Source organism: Crotalus tigris, unplaced genomic scaffold (assembly GCF_016545835.1).
Source record: "Crotalus tigris isolate CLP2741 ecotype Arizona unplaced genomic scaffold, ASM1654583v1 scf7180000020506.575545, whole genome shotgun sequence".
Lineage (NCBI taxonomy): Eukaryota > Metazoa > Chordata > Lepidosauria > Squamata > Viperidae > Crotalus > Crotalus tigris.
Window position 1 is genome coordinate 72,486 of NW_024098049.1, and position 12,184 is coordinate 84,669.

General features: G+C 40.4%; 1 protein-coding gene across 3 annotated transcripts in view; it reads left to right on the plus strand.

The window, feature by feature from the left end:
* Positions 1–10,800, plus strand: part of RGMB (repulsive guidance molecule BMP co-receptor b) — a 30,389-nt gene extending 19,589 nt beyond the window's left edge. For all 3 annotated transcript variants that reach the window (XM_039366985.1, XM_039366986.1, XM_039366987.1), the window contains one exon: positions 7,357–10,800. In XM_039366985.1, the coding sequence (XP_039222919.1) occupies positions 7,357–8,013 (657 nt within the window). In that variant the 3' untranslated portion in view covers positions 8,014–10,800. The remainder of the gene's footprint in view (positions 1–7,356) is intronic.
* The last annotated feature ends 1,384 nt before the right edge of the window (positions 10,801–12,184 follow it).

The window sequence follows — 12,184 nt, forward strand, 5'->3', positions numbered from 1 at the left end:
TTTGGCAGCTGCAGCACACTGCTGGCTCATATTTAGATGATTGTCCACTAGGACTCCGAGGTCCCTCTCACAGTCACTACTGTTGAACAAGGTACTCCCTATACTATACCTGTACATTTAGTTTTTCTTGCCTCAACATAGAACCTTACTTTTTTCACCATTGAATTTCATTTTGTTAGATAGCGCCCAGTGTTCAAGTCTGTCTAGATCCTCCTGTATCCTAAGCCTGTCTTCTGGAGTGTTGGCTATTCCTGCCAGCTTGGTGTCTCCTGCAAATTTGATGAGTTCCCCATCTATCCCCTCGTCCAGATCGTTGATGAAGATGTTGAAGAGCACTGGGCCCAGAACAGAGCCCTGGGCCACCTCACTACACACTTCCCTCCATGTAGATGCGGTTCCATTGAGGACCACATGCTGAGTACGGCCGGTCAGCCAGCTACGGCTCCATCTGGTGGTGATGCTGTCTAACCTGCATTTTTCTATCTTATCAAGTAGTAGGTTGCTATCTACTTTGTCAAATGCCTTACTGAAGTCCAAGTAAATTATATCCACAGCATTCCTCTGTTGCAGGAATGGGCGGAGATCATACTCGTGGCCCTATATTGGCCACGAAGGCCGTGGTTCACTGACCTGGTGAATCTCTCCAGATCTTCCCCATGGAAGATTCCCTCGGGTCGTGTGTGGCTCAGCTAGGGAGTTCTACAACACCCAGAACCCCAGTGGCTGCAATTAGCCGCCTGGCACTTGAACGCCGGATCTTGAGTGGGGAATCATACCTGACAAAGGTAATTTCCATGATTCAGGCCTCCCGCCGACCGGCAACAAATCGCATCTGTGACTCCACCTGGAGGAATTTCTTTAATTGGTGTAAGAAGCGGCTACTTGATGTTTCGGATCTGACAATAATCCCAAACATCCTAGAATACTTACTCGAGGGCCTCGACAGGGGCCTAGCGCCTAATACCATCCGCAGACAGGTCACAGCCCTATCCACCCTACTTACCTGCGCCAATTCAGTTCCCTTGGCCCAACACTCTAGGATTCGCTCCTTAAGGGCACCATCAATACAAAACCTACCCGTGGTTCATAGGTACCCTTCCTGGGAATTGCCACAGGTTCTGCGGGCCCTCACCAAGGCGCCGTTTGAACCTATCAAGTCTTGTACTTCGAGGGCCTTGTCCCTCAAAGTCACCTTCCTGGTCGCTATCACGTCAGCCAGGTGCATTTCTGAACTCGCGGCATGTCGGTCAGGGAGGACCTCTGCACCTTTCACCAAAACCATGTGGTTCTCCGATTGGACCCAACCTTCATCCCCAAGGTCAACACCCCGTTTCATAGGGCCCAAGAAATTGTTTTACTGGATTTTTGCCCCAATCTGTCCCATGCCTTGGAACGACAGTGGCACACACTGGACGTTTGTAGGGCGTTGTGACACTATATCAAGTGAACGGCGCCCTTCCGCAAGTCAGAAGCCCTCTTCGTCTCATTTCACCACGCCTCTAGTAGACAGAAGGTGTCCGCCTCAACCATAGGCAGGTGGATCAGGGCTTGCATTGTAGAAGCATACCAATCACTTTCCCTGCCAGTGCCAGGACAAGTCATGGCACATTCCACTCGCAGTGCTGCAACCTCCACGGCATGGGCCACACAGGCATCTAATGAGGAGGTTTGCAGGGCAGCGACATGGTCTTTGCCTTCTCCATTTGTACGGCACTACAAGATAGACCATTTTGCATCCACGGATGCCTCCTTTGGAAGGAGGGTCCTCCAGCAGGTAGCCTCTGGGGACGTAGCTACGGGTGCCTCTGTTTCCCCCCCATTGGGACAGTGAGGCTTTGGTATGTCCCATTGGTGGATTCTCCATCTCCAGTGCTGGAGAAGGGGCGTTGTATTACCTGAATGTCTTTTTTAAGCACAGAGATGGAGAATCCACTCCCACTCTTAAAAACAATTAGTCCATATTAGGGAGCTGGGAGCCAACACGTTGGACTGTCGTCAGCTGCTTCGCCTTCGTCAAGAGTGGGAGTGGCTAACCAAGGATGGGCGTAGCAAATTTGGCTGATTCGGTCTAATGGGCAGGAAGGCAGAGTTAACCCATTGGTGGATTCTCCATCCCCGTGCTGAGAAAAGGCATTCAGGTAAGACAATGCCCCTTCTCATATGAATGTATTGTAGGCATTACATAAAATTAGGGCGCTTGCGTGGTAAGGAACCCACCAGATGTTGCCCTGAAAGAATATACATCAAAAGGACATTTTACATTACATAAAAAAGGATATAAATGGTGTGGTAATATCTATTTTACCTATAGGTGAAATCATTTGACACATTTTCAGAAGATCGGTGAAGAATTATAGTCTCCGTTTATTAGTAGAACAGTAAGATTCGGGTACATTCCTTGATGCCACCTAGCGAGTTTGGACTTCAGCCTTAAGCATTAAATGTACAATACAAAAATTTGTATTGTGGATTATCCCTGGAGGCATAGAATTTAGCCAGGTGTACCTTACTGGTGAGCTGCAGAATCAATTGGAAGAGATGTATTAAAAATGAATGAATAGAAGCAAAGTAGTTTAGGAAGAGAGTTGGCAGGAGGGGGGGTGAAATGTTTAACAAAAGTATTGATGTTTTAAATGCACAGCAATATCATCTATTAATAATAAATGGTGTGGTATAGAGCAAATGTGCCAGAGTAAGTTATTGCAGTTTATGGATTAGGTCAGAGAAACAAGTAAGCAATACAGATGGTGTTTGGAGGTTCAGAGACTTTCAAAAAGCATTTTCATGATCATGCTTAGAGGATGAGGGGTTATGTACTGAAAGGTTTCATTTCAAGAAACCTTTAAAGGAGGAATAATTGACAGAGCAACCCAATATGCAGCAGGATGGGGTCATTCTCTGGAGGAAAATCACCTGAGTTCTGATAATATTGGTGTCCATGAAGAAATGCATTTGCTATTCTTTTGTAACACTTTTGCAGTAATGTGCAATATATGTGCATATGTAACTAGTTGGGTTGATTGACAATTAGCACTTTAAAAGGAACATTACAAACCTTTATGTGTTTACTCTGTTAAGTCTCATGGAATTCATTGATTAAATTCTTAGATAAATGAGTGTAAAATTGCAATCCAAGAGTAGTAAATTCTTTCTTTTCACAGCAAAAGACCAAATAGTAGGCTTGTAAACTGGCCTACTTTAAATCTCTAAAGGCGAAGAATGACTTCTTGTCATGTACAGAGTGAGATTATCCTGTCGTCTCTCTGAAATAACAACAACAACAACTATTAGCATTATTATTTATAAAGGCAGAGCAGAGTAGAACTCTTTGGAAAGTGACTGTGAAGAATCAGCAGCCTTATGTTGAACATCTCCAAAACATTGGGGAAGTCCAGGGAATCAAAGCAGAGGATCATTTGTTCCAGAAAAATCTCCTTTCTGTACAAATTGATAAATACATATATCCAAGAATAATTGCTGACTTTTTATTAGTGTTTCCTGGATTGTGCTCCCATTTTCTGGTATAATTTAGATGGCACTATTTAAATTACCTCAGTTTTTGCATTTTTATTTCTTCAATATAACAGTATACTGTTATACTGAAGAAATACAGTATCAAGATAGTATAACATGTAAAGGTCCCATGGCTTTTACATAATGGGATAATGGTGGATACCATATGAGACACTGTCTGAAGATGGTGCTAGTGGAAGCTACTAAGTTGTCCAAAGCATGAGGCAGGACTAAGGTGAGAAAACCCAGAGGATTTCTGGGAGATGACTTAGGTCAGTGGTGGCAAACCTACGGCACGGGTGCCAGAGGCGGCACTCAGAGCCCTCTCTATGGGCACATGCACCATCGTCCCAGTCCTAGGCCTTCAGCTGGGTTTTATAAAATCTTTTCGCTTTAGGCCTCCACCACCGTGTGTAAAAAAAAAAAAGTTCAGTCAATTTTAAGTTCTCATGGGAAAGAAAAAGATCTCGCAAAGTTGGAATTGATTGATTGAATTTTTTTGTCCCACCCAGTCTGCCGTTACCACCGCAGCACACCTGCCCGGCACTCAATGATGCATGAGTAGGTTTTAGGTTGCAGTTTGGGCACTCGGTCTCTAAAATTTTACACATGGGGTAATAAGCTTAGATTCTCATGTTTTCCCTAACATGATCATGGAGTAAATCCAGAGAGAAAAGAAGCAAAGGTTAGTTGAGAAGAATAAGGGAATGCTATTTTCCTTTTTATGTCATCTAAGACTTTCCAGATACCTTGGTATTAATTTTCATAATTCCAGACACTAAAGGCAGATAGATTTAAATGTGGTGGATAGTCAGTATTTACTTTGGGGAATAGTATAATAATGAGTACTTGCCGGAACATTATCTTTGACACAACAATACTTACATGTTAATCATTCACCTTTCCCATATTACTTTTTCAAAAGTATTTGTTTTTATTAAACACATTAATTTTGAAACTAATTTATTGCAGGTAGAAGAATGCGCTTCTTGAAAGAAAGGTGGTCATATTACCTTTCACACACACGTGAAGTTGTAGTTGTACTTGGATGTACTTGTAGTTGTAAATGGATGTAATTTGGCACATATTATTTCTATGGCAGAGGTTCTCAATCTGCCCCCAAACCTCCTGGCTTTAACATTACCCATTGAGAAGAAGTTTTAATATGCCTGAAATTCTTGGAAGTATGGGAATTCTCTCAGACATACACATAGTAAGGAAAGTGAGTTTTATGTACAGTTTGGTCAAAACATGGACCAAATTCCAAAGCTTGTCCTAGTAAGTGGAATCTGGGAACTACATTACTAAGTTGTCTGGTGGATGCCAGGGCTAGGAATCTTACTATTTGATGTGACAAGAATTGGTGTAGTATGTGGAAGACATAAAATTTGGCCCAGTATTACAGGGCTGCTCCTCCAATGTTAAATCATCATTGGAAGTAGGTATGCTTATTCTTCAGGGCTTTGCTTTAAATTTTCCATCTCAGACCTCTAAATGCAGTATGTTAAAATATGGAAATCAATTGTTTTGTCAACAAAATTATGATCATTTTATGAAATGAAAGAGAACATAGCTCAGTGACGTTAATGAGGAGAATTATGGCAATTAGTCTTGTGGCAAGATGGTGAGGCTGAAGGGATCAGCAGAGGGAAGGGAGAGCTCTAATCACAATTTGTATAACTGATCTCTCACTTTAGGTATAGGTGAACTTGCTTAGGACTCTTATTTTCCTTGGGCTGATAGCTTTTTCTGCTAAGAAGCATTAGTTGGATTCCATGTCTATACTGCTGAAGACTGGAGTTTTTCATCCACTAAAAAGTAGCTGCTTTTATTCTTATTCTCAGTTTTATTGTGTTACCTTACTCTTCCCGTCTGTTCCTGAGAGAAAGCAAAAGAAGAATGGCTTATGCAACCAATAACTAATGAAATCTTCTCCAAAGTATGATCCCCGAGACATTGTGAGCTGACTCTAACACAATTATTCAAAAAGGAATTGTGGTTTTCTCTTGTAGAATAGAAAGTACTCAATTCTTGCTCAGAACCAGACAATGTAAACATGTGCTTTCTTTCAAAGTTGCATGGTCCTGGTTATGCCATGTGGCTATGCATTTGAGAGACTGAAGACCAACTGGGCTAAAACAGCTAAAAGTCTAAGTGATTTAGACTGAAGAAATTGCTGGAAAATTCCAATCTGATAGCACAAGGGAAAATATGTGGAGCTAAAATAAGGATGATGTAGGAGGAGGAGAATGACCAAGACAGGAGGGAGAGAATCCTGAATGTAATAAAAGCTGAGGGATGCTTAAATGTTGGTGATAGTATCTGATAAGAATATTCTGTGATGCCCTTCCTGTCAAGAATATTTGATTCTTTAATTGACAGCTTCTGTAAAAATTAGAACAAATATGAATGTCAGGTTCTAAAACCTACATGGAGTTCTTTGGTCAACTTTGGGGAGGGGGCAGTCAGTCTTTTTTTTTTTAGGGGCAATTCTTTGTGAACCATCTCAAGGCTCCTGAGATGATAGGCAGAATATAAAAATACGACATATTAATTAACAGAAATATTAATACAAATATCTTAATAATTGAGGTGCTTTATGATGCATAAACTCAGGAACTTTAGGGAAAATATTAGAGACAAATTATGAAAAGTAGTTATTTTGTTAGAATTATATTGTTCTGTAAACTTATAAGCAGCTTAGATACATTTGATTGAAGAAATACAGCAATGTAGAATAAACATGTACCTTAGACCAAAACACTTAACTCTGGAAAAGAGAAAAATACTGAAGGGAGCATTCTGAAATTTTACACTAGAGATCTTGGAAAGAATAAAGTAATCTTTAACAGGTATGACTTTATAAACAGTAAGGTGGATATGTAGAGAACATTTGCTTTGATGTTTTCCCCTCCTGAAACATTTTGTTCAAATGGTTTGCTTGAATTTCTCCTTTTCTTTCTTTAGGGCTTTGGCTGTGTATAAGGAGGTAGCTATAAAAACTAAATGAATGAATAAAAAGGTTCTTATTTTGACCTCCTTTTTCTTCACTGTATCATTTCAGATCAGCTCTGTAGTGCAGGAGTCTATGGTGGAAATAGACAGTTCATTGCTTTAGACTGAGGTTCCAACATTCTTGCTGTTAGCCAATTTGCTGAAGTTAAGAGGAATTGAATCCAAAACATTTGGAAAGCACACCGTTGCCTGTTTTAGGATAAGGATTTTTAGATTACATTTATTCTTATATGGTATGTTAAGGCCACGTAAAAATGAGCCACTAGGGCAGGGGTCTGCAACCTTGAGAACTTTAAGACATGTGGACTTCAGCTCCCAGAATTCTTAAAGATGTCAAGGATGCAGACCCCTGCACTAGGGGAAAGTGTCCTGGTCTGAAGTAATGATAAGTGAGTAATAAATTCAGTAAAAGAATAATTAAAATATTCTTCCTCTTACATTGATCAAAACTTTTGAAGAAAGGTGTGAAATTGTTAGCAGATGAGCACGCTTATTTCTTTGCCATTATCTTCCCCATTGCCCATGGGTGAACTGTTCAGCTGTTCTGAAGTACATATCCATAAATAGCCATTATCTCATCTAGTGAGGCTTTTGAAAATAAAACAAAATCCATTTTGATCAATTCTAAATATTTCTGAAGTTTCATGTATTGACAAGCATGGTCCCGAAATTCGTATAATTATATTGCTCTATTTTTAACAATAGATGCTCCTCTTTAAGGCTTCTTAAGTAGTCTGCTGGAATTCATATATTCCATGATACATACCGATGAGCTGTCATGTGAAGTGTCCTGTTCTAATTCTCTTGTTTTTCTTGTTTTGCCTGCAGATTACCATTATCTTTAAATCCTACCAAGACTGTACAGATCAGAAGGTGTATCAGGCAGTAACCGATGATTTGCCAGCAGCTTTTGTAGATGGCACTACTAGTGGTGGAGATGGAGATCCCAAAAGCTTGCGTATTGTGGAAAGAGTGAGTGGCAAATACGTGGAAATGCATGCTAGGTACATTGGAACTACCGTGTTTGTGCGCCAGCTTGGCCGTTACTTAACACTATCCATTCGCATGCCAGAAGAGCTAGCCTTGGCTTATGAGGAGAGCCAGGACCTGCAGCTCTGTGTGAACGGCTGTCCCTCCAGTGAACGTATTGATGACAGCGGGCATCTTCCTTTACCAGTGTTGGGGCAGCTTCTTCCTTCTGGGGTTTCAAGTCACACCCGTTCTGTATATACACTGGAGACTGCAACCACCAAGTGCCATGAGAAGATGCTCCTGAAGGACATCTATTTTCATTCTTGTGTATTTGATTTACTCACCACTGGTGACGCCAATTTCACAGCTGCTGCACACAGTGCCTTGCAGGATGTTGAGGCGCTGCATCCGAGGAAGGAGAGATGGCACATCTTCCCCAACAATGAAGGCAGTGTTCAGAGGGCAAAATTTGGACTTGGACTTGTGGGCTTTCTGCTTCTTGTGTTTTTGTAGAATTCTCCCCTCTTTGATGGTTGTTGTAGAGAACAAAGTTTTAAAATATATATTGTCATAATATATTAAGAACATATATGTATATACCGTGTATATGAAGGGATGCTTTTTTGTCCTGGGACATCCAGAGGATTGTATATAATTGTGTTATCCTTTTTCCTATGTATGTTGGATGTAATATTCTTTTGATTGTAATATTTTTTGCTTTGCAGTTGGTGAAACATTTTATAATGTCCTTTCATCAGGACCTAATAGAAAGCACTTTATTTTTTATATATTAACTATTTATGTGTACCTAGGTAATACGTAAAGCATATATCCATCTGTATATATACCATACCCAGTATGCCCTCTAAGTATTGCCTAGCTTAATTCGTACACTTATAAGTTTTATTTGATTCCTTTTCTTCCATTCTTTTGGCCAGTTAAGACAACACAAGAATCTAGCTAGGTAGATAATATAGACCTAGGTCTAGGACAAGCCTAGGACTTCCATTGGACCCTGGCCAGTAGCCTCCATTCATAGGAATGCAGCAATTATTGGCCATCAATCTTCAGATTTAGTGCATTCACAACTGCATCTTATTGTTTACTGATGCAGCAAATCTCTGCTTCCTTCCAAGAATTGCTTTTTAGCATTGAAAATTGTACTTAATGTGCAAGTACAAAATGTAAGTTTTCTATGAATTTCGTAAAGGACATGCATGGAAAACTGCGTCTCTTTTCTTTCCAGATGTATATGAATGAGGCCTAAAGATTTTCCAGAACTTTTTTGGGAGGCTAGACCTCAAATCTCTTTCATAATTATATGGATCTCTTCAAGTGGTTTGTATTAAATGTTGTACCCTAAGATAGTGGTAGGCCTTAATTTCTTAATTTTACTCCTAAACATTTTTGCAACAACAACTAATCATAAAAATTGGTAATGAGCATAATTTTTGAATTGTCTGAAAAGAAAAGTAGAAAATTAAGAAAATGGATATTGCTCAGGAGGTTAGGATTACTTAATTATCATTCCTTTGTCAATTTTAGCAAGTTGATCAACTGCAAGATCTTCTGCATTGGTCTGCTAAGTACAGACATACACATAAACAATATTTTGAATGTGTAAAAAGACTGGCAGATTTTTTGTGACATCAGTTTTCATGGATTACAGTCTATTATATGACACATCTGTGATACAGGCTGCAGCGAATAAGAACTTAACGGCACAAAACTTTTGGGTGCCCAAATGCCATTTCCCCCTTCCCCCCACTTTTGTGTAACTGAGGAGACTGTATAAGTGTTCCATACTTAGTATTTTAATTCCTTCCAACACTTGCTAGAATTGTTGCACTAAAGTCCTTAAAGTATACTCTAGATACAGAGAAATTTATATAAAATTCACTGCCAGCTGAACAAGCATTTCTTACTCTCTTATTAGCAGAATATCATTTCCCATGCTGGCAGCTAGGCTGAGAACAATCCTGCTTCAGATCATTTCAGCTTTAGCTATACTTAATGAAGAGCAATCAGCAAAACAAAGCATTGTGCTAGGAAGGCATGGTGGTTCCTTGGACTGTAATAGTAGATGCTCCTTAGGACTGGTGATTGATCTGGGAATGGGTTGTTATGTCTCAAGCAGGGCTTTTACTCAGCATTTGAGACTGGAAGTGTCAAAGATTGAAGCTGCCACCATCCTCCTGTGCCTGGATTAGTTGCATATGTGCTTAGTAATTTTCATTGTAGTGGAAGAGCATTGGTTTGTAATACTGATTGGAACTCTATCCTAGTTATGCATAGATATTTCTAGCTTGCTTGACTTGGATTCATGTCATGCAAATTCTTGTTGATCTTGAGTAAATCCTTCCTGTTTTAAAGTGACAGCACCATAGTAGTTTAAGCTTTTACTTAAAATCACCAAATACAAGCAAAATTGCTTGCTAGTTTGTATATTCAAAATGTGCCTGATCTCAGAATGTCAGGATGAACTTGTGGTTCAGGTTTGTGGCCCAAGTATATGACTTAATTTTTGCAGCTACAAAATCTTTAAAATTCTGCCTTTGGTCAGTTGTTAAGGCAATACAGAATATGAAGCCAACCTTACTGTATTTCTCCTCCCCTTGTTCCCTTTCCGGTCTTGTATGGAGAGAAACATGATGGTCTTAGAATAGTTGAATTTTTTCATATTTTTATGTGCCAAGTGAAAAGGTATTTGTGGAAGAAGTCTGGTTAGACAAGTCTAGAGTTATAGCTACATTGTAAGTAACAGGTGTATGCTAATTTTCTGCATTCCCAAACCCCCATGAAATGTACACACGTGTGTGTTGACAAACATACACAACAAATAACTAAAAACTAAGGAATCCAGAGATAAATCATATTTTGGAAAAGGTGGCATTGGAAATGCTTTTCCCTTCTTGTCCTAACTCTGGGCTTTTTTAAAAGAAAATATTATTCGCACATGTTGGTTCTTAAAAGTCCACCATAGCCAAGAGAACTTTAGTCAATGCCAAACATATAGATAGCTTGAAGCTAGTGAATGGTCTCTGGAGAAAATATACTTAGAGGGAACACTGGTTTTCATAGATACTCCAATCGACTGTCTCTTTTAGAAGGCTTCAGACTTATGCTTGGGAAGAAGAATACAAAATAAAACCCACAGTGTGACCCATATTTTTCAGAACATTTTAGATGTGCTTCATGGCTATACTATTAAGTATATGTTTGTGTGAAAAACAAAAGTGACCGTGCAGTGTATACTTTAAATTATGATAGAATAATAAAGTTACATATCATGCTGTGGAATGTTTGTGCCATTACTGACCCCTGCTGGTTGCCAGTATATAATAGTTGACGACTAGTAATGTAACTAAAGGTGTGTTCCAATCAAATCCAACCAATTTCCAAATTTTGAGAAGCAAGTGCAGAGCCTGAAACCAAAGCAACAGCTTATTGAGATGAGACTAAAGCCCCACAGAACAATTAAGTGAACAGTGGAGCTTCATGAATAATGTAATGGTTTGGGGTGCTGCAGACAGCCAGACGCTGTGTCTGCAAATGCCAGCTACGTTCTTCCATAAAAATCAGGATAGGGAATGGAAGAGGCATGGATTCAACTGTGATTGGCAAGTCCATTTACTAATTGCAGGATTAGTGCCAATGTTGGAAGAGCTCTGTAGAAGGTGTTTTGTGGGGGATGGAGGGTGGAGAAAGTATCAATCACACGGATTGATTTCTTTGGAGAAATAAATTGCCTGGGATTTTAGGCAAGGAGGGTGAGGAATGTCCATCGTGATGAACTACTGTTTTCCCGAAAGTAAGACCTACCCCAGAAATAAGCCCTAGCTTGATTTTTGCAGGTGGGCCTAATATAAGCCCTTTCCCCAAAAGAAGCCTGAGTTTTGGAGCCAGGCGCACGCCTAAAAATCAAGCTAGGGCAGGGGTGAGGGGGTGGAGCTACCCCACACACCCCGCACCCACTTACTGTTGCAGCCAGACCTCCCATGAATTGACACCTACCTCGCTGGCCCACTTACGCAGCACCCCCTGGGCTGCATTTTGCTCTCAGAGTCCTTCAAGAAATGCTTCTGCAGCTGAGAATGGAGCTCTGGATTCCCCCCTGGCCTGCATTTCTCCATCAGAGGCCTTCTGGAAAGGTCTCTGCAGTCAAGAACCGAGCTACAGGTTCAATCCATAGCTCACTTCTTGGCTGCAGAGGTCTTTCTGGAAGTTCTCTGATGGAGAAATGCAGGCCAGGGGGGAATCCAGAGCTCCATTCTCAGCTGAAGAGGCATTTCCTTCAGCGCAGAAGAGGGCCGGCTGGGTTGTTGGTGCCTCCTCCACAAGGTGAGACTGGGACCCCTGAAAAAAGACCTGGTGTTTCTTTTGGAGGCAAAAAAAAAAAAGACGGGGTCTTATTTTCGGGAAAACACGGTAGTTCTTTCCAAGGAGCTTTAGAGGATCACTCTGTCTAAGATGAGCTTTAATCTATGATGAACTTTAGCTGAATGATGCTTATAGAAACTGCTCAAAATATTTGCTTGAATTGTGCCCTTGAAGCAAGCGTTAAAGGATTTCACCTTTCTGTAGCATGTTGATATTCTACTGTTGCTTTTGTCCTAACACTTATTGAAAATTGGCTTTTTTTTAAAGCCAATAAGCAGTAACGGGTCAATAATTTATTGTCTAT